This window comes from Hemiscyllium ocellatum, chromosome 26, assembly GCF_020745735.1.
Source record: "Hemiscyllium ocellatum isolate sHemOce1 chromosome 26, sHemOce1.pat.X.cur, whole genome shotgun sequence".
NCBI classification, from domain to species: Eukaryota; Metazoa; Chordata; class Chondrichthyes; order Orectolobiformes; family Hemiscylliidae; genus Hemiscyllium; species Hemiscyllium ocellatum.
The window spans coordinates 39,916,304-39,933,096 of NC_083426.1; the positions used below are offsets into that span (position 1 = coordinate 39,916,304).

The window sequence follows — 16,793 nt, forward strand, 5'->3', positions numbered from 1 at the left end:
GTGAATAAGTCCAGCTAAGATTTGCTTTCCCAAAATGCAACACTTCACATTTATCTAAATTAAACTCCATTTGCCACTCCTCAGCCCACTAGCCCATCTGATCAAGATCCTGTTGTAATCTGAGGTAAACTTCTTCGCTGTCCACTACACCTCCAGTTTTGGTGTCATCTGCAAACTTACTAATTTTACCTCTTGTGCTCACGTCCAAATCATTTGTATAAATGATGAAAAGTAGTGGAGAACTTAGCCTCACTGAAAAATGTAAAGATCTCCACAACATTAATAAGTCGGTATTCCTGTTAAAATGTAAATGTTAGCATTTTTGGTTTTCTCTGGTCTGTGACTGTTGCTTTTCCGACACGTGCTATGAGGGGTGAAGCAGTTCTATCAGGCAGGGGGCAGGTGGGGACGGATGCAGGGGAGAACGGGGGGCGGGGACAGGGACGGGGGCGGACTGGGACGTTGGCGGACAGGTGTGGATGCGGGGCAGGAAGGGGGCAGGGTTGGACAGGGTTGAGGGGGGCGGACAGGGGCAGGGCAGGTTGGGGGCAGACAGAGGGCGGAGTCTCAAGCACAGTATGCTGCTGCGTAGTCTCCTGAATGGGGAGTGGACTTAGCAAGTGCTCGCTGAGTCAATCCCATTGAACTGATTGGGGGGAGGGGGGCTTCAACAATGCTGCAAGTCCCTTACACACAAATGTGTGTTTGCTTAGAAAGAAACCCTGAGACAGAGGGAGGGAGCAAGGCAGAGCGAGGAAAAGAGGAACTTCAGAAAACTCCGAGCCCCAGAGGAAAGGCATTGAATCAATTAACCAAATAATCAATTATCCAAATGAAATAGTGCCCACCCATCTCGTTCGGATAATCGAGGTTCCTCTGTATTCAATGCTCTGACCAATAATGGAAAGCATGCAAAATGCTTTCTTCACTATCCTATCTGCGACTCTACTTTCAAGGAGCTATGAACCTGCACTGCAAGGTCTCTTTGTTCAGCAACACTCCCTAGGACCTTACCATTAAGTGTATAAGTCCTGCTAAGATTTGCTTTCCCAAAATGCAGCACCTCGCATATTATCTAAATTAAACTTCATCTGCCACTCCTCAGCTCATTGGGCCATCCGATCAAGATCCTGTTGTAATCTGAGGTAACCCTCTTCACTGTCCACTACACCTCCAATTTTGATGTCATCAGAGCAACGCTTGCATCAGACTGTTCATCCAGACAGGTACGAACAGAAGGGCAAATATAATGTTTAAAGAAGAAAAATAATCTCATTCATAAATTATGAAAAATTTATGTACAGAAGGCCAAGTCCATAGTTGCTACAGATTGTTGGCAAGGTAGGGGCTTTAACTATGTTACTCAATAAAAAAATGAGAAACAAATGCTTTCTACTTCTTCAATGTAAAGCTTTTCTGATATTTCATTTGATTAATTACAATCTTCCATTAATTTCATAACAGTAATAATTAATAATAATGTATGAACTGCACAGAAATAATCTGCATTTTCTTAAAAGACCACATTGACTTTATCTTCATAGACATTTACAACTAACATGAATAGAGTGTTTTTCTTCTGGTTATACACCCAATATTTGCAGTAACATATGCAGATACTAGACATTGGAAATTTTAAGATTCATTCAATGTTCATTCACTTTATTGAGAAAATCATAGTGCAACTGTAAGTTAATGAGCATCTGTGATGAAAACTAAGGTGGATGCATCTATGAGTCTGCCCCTGATAATTGATTTATAGTAATTTAAACTTAGATTTTTTTTAACAGGCCGCAAGCTAGAATAACAATACACTTTAACAGATCAATGCAACAGATTCCCCATTAAATCTCTCTGAGGCCTCTGATCACTCTATGAAATTAATCTGTTTAATTTATAAATCTGTATGATCTGGCATCATTCAACCCCGTATCTGTCCGTAATAGGCAGCACACCAGCAATGGATTAACCATCATAAGTCTATTGCCAGGTCAACACCAGGCGATGTCATCACTAGAGCTTTTGAAAATAAGATTATTTAAGATTTATTGTTCCCTCCCAAGCCAAAAATCTAAGGGAGTTGCCTAATATCCTAAGTTTCAATTCTTTTGTACATATAGTGGTACCGAATGTCTTTGAGATGAATAACCATTTTACAGACTGGATTTTAAGGAATCTAAGCATGCTGGAAGGCTGAAGGGGAGCAGAATGGAAGGGGAAACACAAGAGGAAATTACAGTACCTTCCCACCGATATGTCATGATGCCAGCTGTGGTGAAAGGTGGCAGTTTGGACGTCAATTGTGGTACATCTCAAAGCTGATAAAAGCAACCCCCATTGACTGACACCCTCTACCATGGGAAGCCTACAATCCTCATGATACAGCCTGCTCACTACTCTCTGGCAAAAGAGAATCAAATGGACGAAATGTCCTCAGGGATCACCTTTACGTAATGGCAAATAATAAAGTGGGAGATGCTGCAAATATGTCCTACTGTAGCCAGATACAAGAAGGTTTGAGGCTAAGTCACTTTCTCAGACACTAGCAATGCCATCCTTTCCATGCTTACAAGTTACAAATTTCCTTGATGAAGTGCAGATGTCTGACAGACTGCTTCTTGCTAAGGTTTAGGTACAAGAACTGGCCTTGAATACTCTGGGTTTCTGTGTTTTCCTGTTAAACAACACTCCTCCTCTTCAATCAGTGTGCCATGTTCTGTCACCTGTGCTCATTTTCCCTTTTATGCAGTAAACTAGAAGAAATGTAAACTTCTGCGTTCATTTCTTGGAGATCACAAGTGATCTGTGCAGAATTCTTAAAGTTAGAACAATTCCAACACACCTTGTGGATGTTAGCAGTATTGAACATGATGGAAAACACTCAACATCTCTTCAACTGCAGAAATAAAGAGTATAGCAATTTATCTGAAAGTATTTGATATGTTCAAATAGCATGGGTAAGGGGGTTGATGAGGTTCATTTTTGTGCTGCTGAATGTCTAGTCACTTGTTGGGGTTAAAGAAGGGCGTTAGCTGGAGGGCTGAGTTCTAAAATGGCATTGCTGGTGTCAAGAAGAGCACAGCCAATCAAGCAGCATCCGAGGAGCAGGAGAGTTGAAGTTTCGAGTATATGTTCTTCATCAGGAACGTGACTGTATCTCTTTTGCAGACTTGTGAGCTCACATACAAATGTTTTTTATCTCATATGCACAAGCCTGGAACATTTAATACTGGCTGTTTACTGCTTATTTGATCTCACACATTGTTGGTGTCAAATCAGTGTTACACATTGATTGTTGTCATTACCTGTCTATGCTGTACCTTTCCCGTTGATACTTTATGATTATGTGATCTTTACATTCACCAATGGAGAATCGTAGCACATTTACCGCTTTTCAACCGGGACCAGTTGTTGTGGGTTCAGGAGAGTTGAGGACAATAACAGCCACTTGTGTGGATAACCATAGCCTTGTGTCTGGGCTTTACAGCGTGTGAAGAGAAAGCATCTATCTCTCTCTCTCGTCCATGTGGGGAGTTAAAAGAAAATCCCTTGTAGCTAGCTACTCTCTCACCGTTCTTTGTACACTTCTCTCTCTCTACAAATCCCCAGCTGCAAGTAAAGTGGGAAACTCTACCACCAGAGACACTGAAAGGCTGAATCCTCAACTGGTGAATTAAAGACCAAGAGGCAGTGTATCTACAACTTTATGTACTTTGGAAGGAGGAAGTCAAAAGAAAGCCAAAGGAAAACAATTGTCTGTGAACAGGACTGGTGTCAGAAGTACACTTCTCTGACTTCTTCATTCTTTTATCAATCTCAATAATCGTGTCTTGTCTCTTGGCCTGACTTTGTGAGTGTAAGTAGAATTTGAAGAAAGGAATAGAGCTTAAGCTAGAGCTATAGATTAGTAATTCACCATACCTATTGTTGCCATTGGTTAAAAAAAAGTTTGATTACAATAAATCATTAATTTCTTGGGGGCCGGAAGGGGAAAAGGAAAACTCTAGTGTCTGTACTCTTTTAATTTGAATCGGTAAGTTGGGTTAAATCAGGTAATTCAGTGGTTCATCCAATTTTCACATCTAATTCCTAGAGTTATTCCTAGTGGTAACTCTAGGAATAATGGAGTTTTCAGCTCATTTATTAACAGATACAGCTGAAAATGTGTTGCTGGTCAAAGCACAGCAGGCCAGGCAGCATCTCAGGAATAGAGAATTCGATGTTTCGAGCATAAGCCCTACTATTAACAGATACAATCATGTTGCAACAATATTTCTGTATTCGTGTTGACCTATGTGGTATTTGGACTCACACAGAAACAAAGTTAGAAGAATTCAACAACATCCTCAGTAATTATCGCCCCTCCATTATAAGTTCAATCAACAGCACCCAGGGAATGCATTAATTTACCTGGCATTGCAGTACCTAAATTTATACAAGAAAACAAGCATAAATTAGCAACAGAAGATTTTTAAAAAAATAACTGACACATATTTTCCCCAAAAAAGGCCATAACCCTAAGATATCTTTTCAGATTGGTGAGCTCACATACAAATATTTCTATCTCATGTACACAATCCTGGATTATTTTATACTGGCTGTTGACCACATGTCTGATCTCAATCTCAGATTTAAATTTAACAATTGACACAGTATTCAGTACAACAGCATCCACACAATTTTCTCCATGTGGAAGCTCCTGAGCATGTGCAGCCTTTGAGTGAGATATTCATCATTGATTTTTCAAAGAATTAATTAACTCTATGATTTAAGATTTTCCTGCCTCTCAGCTAGTTAAGCGTTCCTTTGTTGACAGGATTAAACTGTTTCCTCACCCATTACAGCCTCCTTCTGGGATGAAGTCTCAAGACACTCAGACAGGCTTTTAAACAACCAGTCGCACCCAATGTCTGCCTTCAAATATTTTTCCCAGTTCTACTGCTATCTACATTTATATCCTTGGAATGAAAATCCTATCTTTCCCAGCACCCTCGACTGGGAACTTACCCAATCCTGTTTTGGATTTTTAAAAAAAGTTTTAGAAAGGGAAAAATATTTTCATTTAAAATGTATATTCTGTATTCCTTATGGTATTTCTTATCTTATAAGTAATTGAAGACGATAATTATAAAGTTAGTCATATCTTTTTACAACCTTGACTCTCTATAGTTGCAGGCATTCAACTCACAATTTGGTGGAATTGTAACAAGATATCTGTAGATTCTCTGATTCCATGGCTATAAACAGACACTTGCAAATCAATCCTTGCTACTGTAAGATCTATCTAGTTACAAACAAAGTCTTTGAAACAAAGTCCTGGGTACAGTATCTTCTATAGCAACTGTGGAATCTCGAAGAAAAACGCATCCTTTGGTATAAGAAATTGTTTCCACTATATCACAGGTTGTCTGTGGTATTGGAAAAAAAGGTTACGGGCTTTTAATAAACCAATTGTAAATTAGTTTCTTCAGCAATGTGGTACTGTTTAAGGCAGGATCTCAGTCTCATCGAAAGAGTGAAAGGCTTAAGCCAGAAATTCAGTCAGCATTCCTGAAGCTGATCCCATTAGTCATAGTTACTTCAATCTGTCAACACTTTGTGGGAAACTGGATTAAAGGTGTTCTTAAATTACATTGTGCCTGCTCTATTAACCTGATCCAATTGTCCTTACCAGTCTCTCATGAACTAAACTCTAAAGGTTCCCTTCAATGCAAGTCAATCAATTATTATCACGTGTCCCTGACCCTGTCTAACAATGATAAGACAGCCAAGGATTTCTGCCACATTAATTTTCTATGCACTCTTGTCACATAATTTAAGGTGACCTTGTCTTCTGGACACTGTTTTAATGGCCATTCCAGAACTTGAGCCTTCATTCACTTCATAGCATTTTATTAAAGAGTAAGAATTGTTCTGGGGTAAACGGGAGAGTATCAGACTTAACTCAGAAGAGTTTTACACTTACTGGGTGTGATAATAATCAGAACCCAGCCTTGAAGCATCCTACAACCGAACCTTCCTACATGTAGTCAGGAAACATTTTGATTTGATTCCACTGAGGCGATATTTTAGTTATCAGCCCACATCCTTCCATCTTGCTCGTTCTGGTTGGGTGAGTTTTCACCTAGACTGGCTGGCCATGCATGGCAGCGGTGAGGAATTTCAAGACAGGAATGAGGGGGAAAAAAAACCATCTGACATTGCCTAGCTCACTTCAAACGATCCAGGATCCACAAGACCCACGCATAGGAATTGGGAGCAGGGCACCGAAGTCTGTTCCACCGTTCATCTGTGACTTAGCTCCAGCTATACAATGTGGTTTTGAAACCTTTAATTACCTTGCTGTGCACAGTGGGAGATAGTGAAGTCTGCAGATGCTGGAGAAGTTAGAGTCGTTAAAGTATGGTGCTTGAAAAAGCACAGCAGGTCAGGCAACATCTGAGGAGCAAGGAAGAAATGTTTTGGGCTTAACACTTCATCCTGATGAGGTGGTAAGCTCAAAACGTCGACTCTCTTGTTCCTCAGATGCTGCCTGACTTGTTGTTCTCAGTAAAAAGTCTATACGCCAATCATCCATGTTTTATCGAGTCAATATTTATTGTCAGCTGTAAAGTTTGCCCGATACTGTTGAGGAAAGCTGCCCCACTTGTCAGTATCAGTCCCTTTAGTTTTGAACAATTATGTTCCTGTGAAGAATGCTCCCTTGATAGGTGTTATGAATTCAGGATTGCTCTGGCATCACTGGGAGTACAGTGGTACTAGTTGCTCTCTTCATGTGGTCCTGGCGCACACTTTTATTGCACATTGGCTCCTGCTGCCCAACTATGTTGCAGTAGTGCGGTTCCTCTGTGATCTGCACTGAATTTCTCAAGCATGTTTACTACTTCAGTCTCTCTGTGTTACTACTGGGCCAGGTGATGGTCAATAAGATTTGCAAGCTGCCTTTTATTCGGGGCAAAACACATGGAACAATGAGACTGATAAGAGATGCTTGATACAATCAATACAGCTTCTGTATTGTTAGAAAAATAACGCACATGCGAATATCAGCCAACTCCAATGGGCCATTTAGCTTAATTCAATTTAACAATCTCTTTATGCCTTGTACCTTGAAGCGTTTGCCTTGCCAAGGTGGCACCGTGCCGAGCAGTTGATTGGAAAGAAGATGAATGGCGATTCCAATGCTTGATTGAAAGTTCTCTTGGAGATGTAAACAATGGAAAATTCATGCATTTTAGTAAGAAGGGCAACTGGATACTGGAACCACTGTTTGATCTCTGAAGCCTGACTGTGAATTGTGACCATGTATTCAGGAATGATCAGGAGCTGGACCCTTGGTGGAACTGCCCCTCCCAAACTCTGGCAATTGGAACAGAAGACTATTGAGGCAACTGGTTGCCTCGTTTCATATGAGCTGCTTCAACACAGGGATTCAACTCAATTCCTGTAAACAATGAAGGTCCTATCGTCCACCATACAGCATTTTTATCCATTTATGTTCTATGCATTTCTGCTAGAAAGAGCTGGGCTGGGAAGAATATAGTAAAATTAGAATCTTAGAAGTTGCAATGCAAAAAGAGGACATGTGGCCCATCATAGCTGTGTGGGCTCCTCCTGTACAGAAGTAATCTTAGTAAAAGGTGTGATGTTGCTGGCTCAGCTATTCCATGTGACAAAAGATCCAACAACTCATTGTGTAACTGTAATCATTTGAATTATATGTTGCATAACACACTTTGAGCCCTCGATTATGGCACTAATACTGTCAAGTGGATGCGAACAGAATGTCTGGATTTGGTTTACTTTGCATCAGTTTTAAAATATTCAACCTTATTTTGTTTTGAAGCAAACAATGAACAATGTATTTCTCAGAAAACATACGACCTTTACTCCTTAAAGGGTTACTAGTTGGGAATGTTGTGGCTAAGCTGATGTACATGACAAGGGGTTTTGTACGAATATCAGATTTAATTTCACCAGTCATCAAAAGGTGACTGTTGCTTTAATGTACATTACTGTGGTTAATTTGTATTTTGATCTTTGTTCAAATTCCACATGACTGTGTTTGCAGAAAAACTCTTCTTATCTCACGGCGAGTACAGAAACACAACACTGCTTGTTTGAGACCCCGCCCCCTACAAGTCACAAACTGTATTTCAACTCGCCTTTTGAAGTGGCAATACTAAACAAGCATTTTAATCTTAAAGCCGCAAGTTCAGAAATGCTTGAGTTATCAGATATTACCGGCTATTTTAAAAAAAATTGCAGAATTGGAAGCATAAACAAGCAGAAAGATAGAGAGCTTTGGCTTCAATATCTAAAGTAATGGTCTGCTGGGATAGGACAGAACTAAATCATTGCCATAAAATACATTTTCTTTGTCCAGTTAAAATCAAATGTATTTAAACCTAGGGAACCTTTTTGTTTTGTACAATATGAGCAGCCTTTCGTGCAGTTAGGTGTATGTCACGGTAATCGCTTTAGTAAAATGGTTGCTGCTCCACAAAAGACATTCTGAACACTTATAACAATAGCTGCTTAAGCATTCCATAGTGTGTCAGCCTCAAAGTCAATATAAATGCCAATCATTTTAAAAATAGTTTAGAAACTGAAGTGTGAACATAGACTTTTAATTTTACAATGATCTTTACAACAGAAAATAATACATAATAACAAAGGAGCTTTTCACCCTAATAGCTGGTTTTGTAATACTTCGGCAAAGGATTAAACTGAAAAATGCATTCTTAATGTTTCTTTAAATTAAGGTGCAGAAAAAAAAGTACTTTCTTGCTGTAAAAGGTGGCTTGCATTTCTAATGATACCCAGCTTCCTCTCATATAAGATGTTCTGTTAACTGGTTTGTGAGTATTACAAAATGGAGTACCATGATAAATATTAAGTTCTGTGAACTTGGACTCCTTGGCATCCTGCATGATGTGTGAATCTCAACTGTGTATAAACAGAAAGAGCAAGTACTATGAGCAACAAGGATTCAGAAGAACGCTGGCACCAGGAGCAACCATGGAGGTTGCTAGGTTGCGTTGCTGCCACCTTTCAAGGAAGAAGACCTGGTACCTTACCTACATGTGACTTCACTTCCACAAACACAATGCCTCAGGAGACTGAGACAGAATGATATGTCACCCACATACCAACGCAAACTTTAAAGATCAGAGGGTATGCGGCCTACTGCAGGCTGATGTAACCTGCTTTCATAATCTTCAAACAGCCAAACATTTTGTGTGAAGTAGGATTCTAAACAGGGGTAGAATAGGATCAGCTTAGAAAAACACCTCCTGAAGATATTTGAACAGGTACATAAATGGAAACAGATTAATGGGATGTGTTCAGTTTTGGAAACCTAGTCAGCATGGATGTGTTGGGTTGAAGGGTCTGTTTTTGTGCTGTATGACTCTGACTCTAAATATCTGATGGCAGTGTGAGCAGTATTGGCTGAATAGCCTATTCTTGAGTTTAAATCAGGTTGAAAGGACTATTCTAGAGCCTTGGGACTGGGTTTTAAGTCCACAATTCAAGTCAGCTTTCCTAAAATAGAGCATGATGTCATTGGATGGGTAATATGATGCCATCACACCAGTTTCAAACATTACAGAAAACATGTAGGGACATAAATCAGAAACCCAGCCACTGTTTTTAAATGATTAAGTAAGAAGCTGTGGTGCTCATGAAAGATCCAATCACTTGAAAATTTTCAGTGTCCTCTGCTTCTTTTGTGGGTCAGCTGTAAAATGGTTTGCGAATGATTTACTGCAGTTATGAGGAGGTGATACAAAGGTACAAGGAAGGACAGGCCTAAACTGGGTCAGTGACTGAATGTAGCAGTAATGTTCTCTGGTGAAGATGGAGGTTTCTGCAAAGCTTTTTAAACACATTTTTGAGCCCTGATTAAAAATAAAGAAAACATTTAGAGAGTATGTGGCCTTTAAGCTCAAATTCGAGACTGACTTATGTATTATGGTATTTCCATCTGCTGCATGACATCCCACTGACTGCAATCCTGACCCCCAGGTTCCATCTCTCATTCACCTCCTTCCCATCAGATAGCCACTAACTGGTCAGCTAACACACGCTTGAACAAGTTTGAGATGGTGTGAGTAAGTGATCACTCAGTTAGTGCTCCATTTTCCTTACCCAAACGAGAAACATAAAATCTAACTCATACAACAAAGGTAAAGGCCAATCAACCCATTATATTTATGTTGTCTCTTTGAAAGAAACAACCAATTGGATAATATCCAAATGCCCTTGCTCTTTTCCCACGGCCCTAAAAAATGTTTCCATTCCAAGTAAGTATCTGATTCCTATTGAAATATACCATTGAAACTGCCTCCATTTTATGATCAGGATAGTGGGCAGCTTGCAATAAGGAGCTTAGCAAACTTGTGATTTTGGAACCCAAGACCCACAGCAGCAGGCTCTGCATTATCAGAGGTTGCAGAGGACAAACAGCAAACTTTTCCAAAGCAAGGTAAACCCAAAACAGATCCAGTCAATACCATTGTATCTGTATCAGGGTCCAGGGTGACATTATCAGGGGTAGGAATGCCTCATCTTCCACCTCAGAACACTTCAACCCCAGGGCATCAATGTGGATTCCATGGGTTTCCTCATTTTCCCCTTCCTTCACCTCATCCCAGTTTCAACCTTCCAACTCAGCACTGTCCCCATGACCTGTCCTACCTGCCCATCTTCCTTTACCCCTATCCACTTCACCCTTCTCTCTGACCTATCACCTTTATCCCACCCCCATTCAATCATTGTACTCTTTGCTACCTTCCCCTACCCTCCTCTCTGACCTATCACCTCCATCCCCACTCCCATTCACTATTGTACTCTATGCTACTTTCTCCCCACCCCCACCCTCCTCTCTGACCTATCACCTCTATCCCCACCCCAATTCACTTATTGTACTCTATGCTACTTTCTCCCCACCCCCACCCCCCTCTCATTTAACTCTCCACCCTGCAGGCACCCTGCCTCTATTCCTGATGAAGGCCTTTTGCCTGAAACATTGATTTTCCTGCTCCTCGGATGCTGCCTGACCTGCTGTGCTTTTCCAGCACCACTCTAATCTAGACTCTGGTTTCCAGCATCTGCAGTCCTTGTTTTTACCAGGTATATATTCATCAGTCCTATCCAGCATCTGAATGATAGGTAACAAGTGTAAATTGTGAAGGGGGAGTCAGGATTTAGGACTGAGTTGAGGAGGAACTTATTCACCTAAAGGGTTGTGAATCTATGGAATTCCCTGCTCAGTGAAACAGTTGAGGCTACCTCATTGAATGGTTTTAAGGCAAAGACAGATAGATTTTTGAACAGTAAAGGAATGAAGGATTATGGTGTATGGGAGATAAGTGGAGCTGAGTGCACAAAAAGATCAGCCATAATCTTATTGAATGGTGGAGCAGGCTCGAGGGTCCAAGTGGTCTATTCCTGTTCCTATTTTTTATGTACAAGAATATCAAGTAATTACAACATAAGTGTATTCTGTTACATAGCCCTGATGTGCTTGCAATGTGGTTCAGATTCCCACCCAGGTGAGATGCAGGTATCCTTTCATAGACAATCCAGCTTGCAGAGATATGATGGCATGTTGCCAACTAGCCGCCTCCTAAACATATAACACGCAGCTCTGTTGATAATGAACTGCTGCATTTCTCAGGATAAGGTCTGTTTCTATCGTCTCATAGGCACATCATCATAACACAGATATGATGGGGAATAGAACCATAATCAGAGTATGAATGTCTAACGTGTCCCAAAATGAACAGAATTCAGAACTCCCTTATGTCAGGACAGAATAGTTCAAATGCACCAAACTGTCATTCGTAAAACATCCCACATCCTCAGTTCCCCGTGTGACTGAATTTTCATTCCAGCTCTTCCTAGAACAATGTGAAATCTGACAGCATCCACCTACCTCCACAGTGTGTCAGGCCATACAGTGTGTAACCTTTGTGGCAAAAGCATTCAAAGCTGCCAGGGGAGTTCACACAGATGTGATCACATGTTCTGTCAAAGGAGCATTCGTCAATATCTAAAACAAAAATGAGAGATAGATCATGGTACTGCAGATATTTACCCTGGACTCATCTAACTTGTGGAACATCTCAAACCATTCGAAATGACTGGAGCACAATCCAAATCTCCCAGGCTGCAATAATCTATATGTAGACAATCAGAAAAACACAGCAGACTGAATATGAAGTGCATGCATAACCACAAACTGCAGATGGGAATTAATATTGATTCAAAGGTGTAAAACTAACCACTTGGTCTTTGAAGAAAGTTATGCAATATGATTGTAGGGAGCTGCAGGAGATATAAAGTGACACAAAGACTCAAGTTGCATTTCTGTTGGCAATTCTTGAAATATCTGCTAAAGAACTCACTTACACCTGCTTCTCATGTAAGCTCATCCATTACCTTCACAAAGTCCAAGCCTGATTTTTCCAGTACATCTCCCATGGCTTCACACCAACCTCAAAGAGCAGATTTACCAGAATAAATGAAGGGTCAGTGATGCAAAAAGCAGTCAAATAGTCTCTGACTCATTGGCTTACATGTTGCAGAACCAGTATGGGCGCAATTTCAAAATCATGGTCCCTGGTCACCTTGGATCCTGAGACTGGTTTATCATTTTTAAAGGGAGTATGGGAAGGAAAGGAAAACCCATTTGCCTCCAATTGAAGGTCCATTGAGTTCCTTAATGGGCAAGTTAAAGAGATTATCCAGTGCAGAAAGGAATTTTCAAACCATAATTTGGCAAATCTAAATAATCTGTTGCATGTCAATGCACAGCTGTCAAGCACACCACAAGGCCAAGTAAAGTTTATTTTGTGTTTAAGTTCAAACTGTTTCTTATGGATCTACTTGAGTTGGCACCAGGACTTGGCCTTCACATTTCCTTTAACCCCCGTCGATGATGCTGCCTGGTTCTCTTTGGATTGGCAGCAACATCCCTCATCATGGCTGCTGTCCACCTTTGCCCCTGGTACCAGCCAGGCAGTTGCACTAATTGGGCCCACCATCTGGCCAATATGGGCACTAACATTTCCAAAAAGCACCGTGAGAGTGGGGCAGCTGAGGCACAGAGTCCAGACATGAAATTACTCCATGTGTCAGTTTCCCGAGCTCACTGAATATTCAGCCCAGTATCTTACAGCAGGAGATAAGGTCGGTTACAATACCTCACCACTACAGAAAAACAAACCTTTTTCATTCATGTTTCATGGAATATAGACAGCAGTAGCTGGGCCAGCCTTTACTGCCCATCCCTAATTTCCCTTTAGAAAGTGCCAGTGAATTGCCTTCTTGAACCACTGCTATTCACATGGCTTGGGTACACTCAAGAGTAAGGTGGTTTTGCATGGTTGACAAGGTGTGTACCTGTAGGTTCACTATTTTTTAATCAGACTTTGTAGCAGTTAGACATACTGAGTGGTTTGCCTTGCCATATCTGAGTGTTGGGGTGGTACAGTGGCTCAGTGGCTAGCACTGCTGCCTCACAGCACCAGGGATGCAGGTTTGATTCTAGCCTCAGGCACATTGTCCCTGTGTCTGCGTGGGTTTCTCCTCCAGGTGCTCTGGTTTCTTCTCACAGTTACAAACATGTTCAGGTCAGGTGAATTGGCCATGCTAAACTGCCTATGGCGTTAGGTGCATTAGTCAAAGGGAAATGGGTCTGGGTGGGTGATTCTTCAAAGGGTTGGTGTGGACATATTGGGCCAAATGACCTGTTTCCACACTGTAGGGAATCTAATCTAATCTAATCTAATCTAAAACATGGTGCTGGAAAAGGCACAGCAAAGCAGGCAGCATCTGAGGAGCCAGAGAGTCGATGTTTCGGGTATAACGCTTTTTCAGGACTCCAGAGAGCAGTTAAGTGTTAACCACATTAATGTGGACCTGGAGTCAAATCTAGGCCAGACAAGGTGACAATGGCAGATTCACCATTCCTATTTGACCAAAAGACCTTATAAATTAACAAGTCTTAAACTTGAATTTTTCTGAGTAGCAAATGCCCTAAAACTTATAGAGATTCTTAAACTGGTCTTTTGTACTCTCCCATACGAATTGTTTCCTTCCACGTATTTACAAACAGCTGTTGATGTGATTGTACAGGGATCAGTTAATCCTCATCAAGTCAGAAGCAAGGGAGTTTTGAAACCTAGACCCATTCCAGGAAGCAGACTGGAACAGTCAGGGACACCACACTCAAAATCTGTTCTCTGTCTAGCCAGCTATCTAAGAAATATAAGTTCTTATGGGATCTACTGAACTCTCCATAGTTGGCTGCCTTTTCCTGCAGGTAGGACCTATTTAAGACAATGCCCTTACCCGATACTAGATCATATCTGGCAATGGTCAAGAGAATTGTTGAAGAATTGACTACTTGCAATCAACTCTGTACCTTTATGAAGTGTACGTTGGTTGAAATAACCATGCTGTCACGAAAACTAACATTTAGAAGTATGCTCACAAAGATGTAGTATAAAAGGGCAACCCAGGTTCCAGCCTTGGCTCAGTTGTAGCTCTCTCGTCTTTGAGCCTGAGGTTATGGATTCAAGCTCTACCCCAGCAACCAAGACTATGATGCCTCAGTAGTGAAGGAGTACTGCACTGTGGGATATGCCAGTAAATGAATGAAGTATTGAACTTAGGTCTTCACTGCATTCATTGGTAGATGTAGAAGATTCTTCAACACTACTGAAAAAAAAACACTGGCACACTCTCAGTGTCCTGACCATTAGTCAGTGTCCTGACTAAAATAGGTTATTTGGTCATAATTTTATGGCTGTTTGTGGGTTCCTGCGGAGAACAAATTGGCTGCTGCAATTCCCCAATTTATCAGAGGCCATTTTTGATGAAAATATACATCACTGGCAGCAAAGTCTGGGGTTGTGAATGGTGCCCATAAGAATAGAAGTTAATTCTTCCATTGTCATCACTAATTGGTTAGAAACATCACAGCACTTTTGCACACATTATCCTGAAACCATTGCTGTTCCTTTGAAAAACCAATCTGCCTCCAGTTCTGGGTTGGGCTGGTTTCAGTGCTGCATACAGAAGTTGTTTGAATCTGATGCGAAGTCAACTAAAACTGGGCTGAGTTCCACAACACACACTGTAGAGGATTGTTCAGTGGGACATTTTGATGCGGGTTGCTTACAAGAGTATTTTGTCATTCCATTTATTTGCTTTTATCTTTGATTTTTCTTCACTGCTCTCCTATCCCTTGACATCTTGCAATCACGATGAATCAATGAGTCATGAACCCTCACTCACTCTGTTGTTGAGCCAGAGTGGCTGCGGTTAACATCCAGGCTAATTCTTGCTTGTATTAGAGTGCCCAGACACAGCATGTGTCTCACCTCTCAAAGGGCATCCTTGGTCTCACTACGTTTGGTTTTCTTGCCATGAATCCCTATGCTATCATGCTGTAAAAGTGTGCAAACATTAAACATTTCCAAGCATTGGGTTTGTATGAGTAAAGACAGGGAGATGCATCAGTAGGCCACAGCACAACATGTAAATATACTGTGTGCTCACAGGTAGGCTGTGTGAATGTAGTGGCATTTCTGCGCCCAGCAGCAGTTGGTAGGAGCAGTATTACCACAACCTGGCTTCAGCTGTTGGTGGCAGGAACTGTGCACTCTGATTTAAAACATTCCTTGCCACAAATACAGTTGGCAGGGTCTTAATGGTTAAGTAGGGAAACAGATTGGCAATCATCTGCCAGTTTCGACCCTCCTTCTTACAATATTATTATTGGCAATAGGAACAAAACTTGACGAGACACTTCTGCCAGAACTTCAGCTTGATTAACCAGGAAGGCTATTGAGCGCATCCGTGTTTATGTAGGTACACACGTGTTTGGGTATGTATGCTTATATATCTCTGTGTGGATGTGAGTTGTGTACATGTAGACAGGGTGGTTAAGAAGACGTTTAGCATGCTTGCCTTCGTTGCCCAGACTATTGAGTATAGGATTTGGGATGTTGAGGTTGTACAGGACATCAGGGCAGCTTCTTCTGGAATACCTTGTGCAGTTCTGGTCACTCTGTTACAGGAAAGATATTATTAAACTGGAGAGGGTTCAAAATAGATTTACCAGGATGTTGCCGGAAATGGAAGGTTTGAGTCATAAGGAGAGGCTGGATAAGCTGGGACTTTTTCCATGGGAGCACAGAAAGTTGGGGAGTGACCTTATAGCAGTTTATAAGATCATGAGGAGTGTAGATAAGGTGAATGGCAGGTGTCTTTTCCCAAGGGTGGGGGAATTTCAAGACCAGGGGCATATCTTTAAGGTGACAGGAGAAAGATTTAAGAAGGACATGAGGGGCAACATTTTTACACATGGGGTTCATGTGTGAAATGAGCTTCCAGAGGAAGTGATGCCTACGGGTACAATTACAACATTTAAAAGACATCTGAATAAGTACATGAATAGGAAAGGTTGGGAAGGATATGGGCGAGGAGCAGGGAGATGGGACTGGTTTAGTTTGGGATAATGGACTGGTTGGACTGAAGGGTCTGTTTCTGTGCTGTATGACTTGATGACTCTTGGGTTTGCGTGTGCACTTGTGTCTGTTTATGTGCACCTGTGTGCATATGAGTGTTTACGTGTGTCTGTTTGTGCCTATGTTGTGCCCATGTGCACACTGTGTGGAGAATATTATAATTTCATTCAACTACTCAATGCAGGACTTTGAACAAATCACTCGCCACAGCATTCAAATTACTGAGTGGCCGTAACAGTAAAAAAAGTA

The 16,793-nt window shown here is 41.2% G+C and overlaps 1 protein-coding gene across 3 annotated transcripts in view; it reads right to left on the reverse strand.

Moving 5' to 3' along the window:
* Positions 1 to 16,793, reverse strand: part of LOC132828425 (signal peptide, CUB and EGF-like domain-containing protein 3) — a 364,946-nt gene that overhangs the window by 82,609 nt on the left and 265,544 nt on the right. For 2 of the 3 annotated variants that reach the window (XM_060845528.1, XM_060845530.1), the window contains one exon: positions 11,942 to 12,058. The exons of the other annotated variant lie outside the window; for it this stretch is intronic. In XM_060845528.1, coding sequence (XP_060701511.1) covers positions 11,942 to 12,058 — 117 coding nt within the window. The remainder of the gene's footprint in view (positions 1 to 11,941; positions 12,059 to 16,793) is intronic. 3 annotated transcript variants of the gene reach the window in all.